This window comes from Mesitornis unicolor, unplaced genomic scaffold (assembly GCF_000695765.1).
Source record: "Mesitornis unicolor isolate BGI_N332 unplaced genomic scaffold, ASM69576v1 scaffold33388, whole genome shotgun sequence".
NCBI classification, from domain to species: domain Eukaryota; kingdom Metazoa; phylum Chordata; class Aves; order Mesitornithiformes; family Mesitornithidae; genus Mesitornis; species Mesitornis unicolor.
Window position 1 is genome coordinate 4,240 of NW_010200319.1, and position 1,476 is coordinate 5,715.

The 1,476-nt window shown below is 53.5% G+C and overlaps 1 protein-coding gene across 1 annotated transcript in view; it reads right to left on the reverse strand.

Moving 5' to 3' along the window:
• Nucleotides 1–1,028, reverse strand: part of LOC104544762 — a 3,169-nt gene extending 2,141 nt beyond the window's left edge. Inside the window, exon 1 of the mRNA XM_010189716.1 lies at nucleotides 14–1,028. Coding sequence (XP_010188018.1) covers nucleotides 14–1,028 — 1,015 coding nt within the window. The remainder of the gene's footprint in view (nucleotides 1–13) is intronic.
• Nucleotides 1,029–1,476: the final 448 nt, after the last annotated feature.

Sequence of the window (1,476 nt, forward strand, 5' to 3'; positions counted from 1 at the left end):
GCTCCTGCTGTGCCGTGCTCGGGAGCGCTCAGCAGGAGTGGCTGCTGGAAACACACTTCAGTGGCTTCAAACTCAAAGAACATCACTGAGGAAGGTGGCTCAGTGTCGGAGACGGGATCAGACTTTAAACGTTCAGGGATTGCTGACCCGGAGGGGTTTCTGGCTCTGGCAGCTTCAGTTACAGACCTTGCAGGAGCGAGAGGCCCCAGCCTCAGGAAGCTGCTGTCCAGCCTCTCTTGGTTGCTGACGGGGGATTTTGGAAGGCAGGTGAGAGATAGGGGTGGCTTTCCTGACACTGGGGTGGCTGATGGCTTGGCAAACGCCATCTTCTGACTGCGGCACATTTCCAAATCTGCCTTGCCAGTGACACCTTTAGTTAGCGATTCTGACCGCGTGTTCTGGTGGATGGCGTCTCCTTGGTCGTCTCCATGTGACACGTGCTGTTCATCATCAGAAATGATCTGCGGATCTTCGCTGCTCTCCAGCTTCACCTGATGTCTGTCTGGTTTGATTTCAGCACCCGGTACTGACAGATGCCGCTCCACTGCAACGCGTGATTTTGTGGGTTTGCTGGTGTTTTGATTTTCTCTGGGTGATGGTGCGTTATGTGTTACGTAGACTGCGGTGTCTCTCTGCTGAGTGACCCCTGGAGATCCGCTACATGCACCTGCTTTAGCACTCTCAAAAGATGGGGTCATCCTGCACCTCTTTTCACCTAAATTAGCTTCCCTTGGTGAAGCCTCAGAGGATGCCAACCTTGTTCTCTTTTCCGCAGCTTCATCCTCTCCTCTGCTCGTGACACGTAACGTTCCACACTGCCAGTGATACGCGTGTCCCACTCCACACATCCACACAACAGAGTTGTCCCTGCTAGGGCGACCCACGCTCCGCACATTTTCCAGGGCTGGGATTTGGTTGCATATGGTCCCGTGAGTGTGCGCCCAGGTCACGAGACTGGAGAGATCCGTGCGAAGTGAATGGGCATCGCCGCAGCTTCCGTCGCGGACGTGCTTGCTCTGTACAAACATGATGGAGACAACTTCAGTGACAGAGGATGTGCATAAAACAGCAGCCTAACTGCGACTAACTCCCACTGAGCCACCCAGCAGCAGCCAGACCAGTGAATGGCAGCATGACGTGCAGTGCAGTGCTCCGTTTGCAAGTCTGTGCCCACAGACAGGGTCTGTACCCACAGACTGGGTCTGTGCCCACTTATGGAATACGATGAGGGAGAGCGTCAGGAATCGGCTTCTCGGCCTCCACCTCCCCGTGGCCAATGGGGCTCAGACTCCTCCATTTGTCAAATGGGAGCATCACTCGCATCAAAGGGAAACTGGGTGTGTGAGGGAGCTCTTTGTGGGATGCTTTTCGGGAACTAAAACATGGACCTTGCATCCTCGTATCTAGAAATTGTTTTAAACACATCTACGGGTTTTTCTACTAGAATTGATTGTAAGAAACAACTGTCTATGGCAT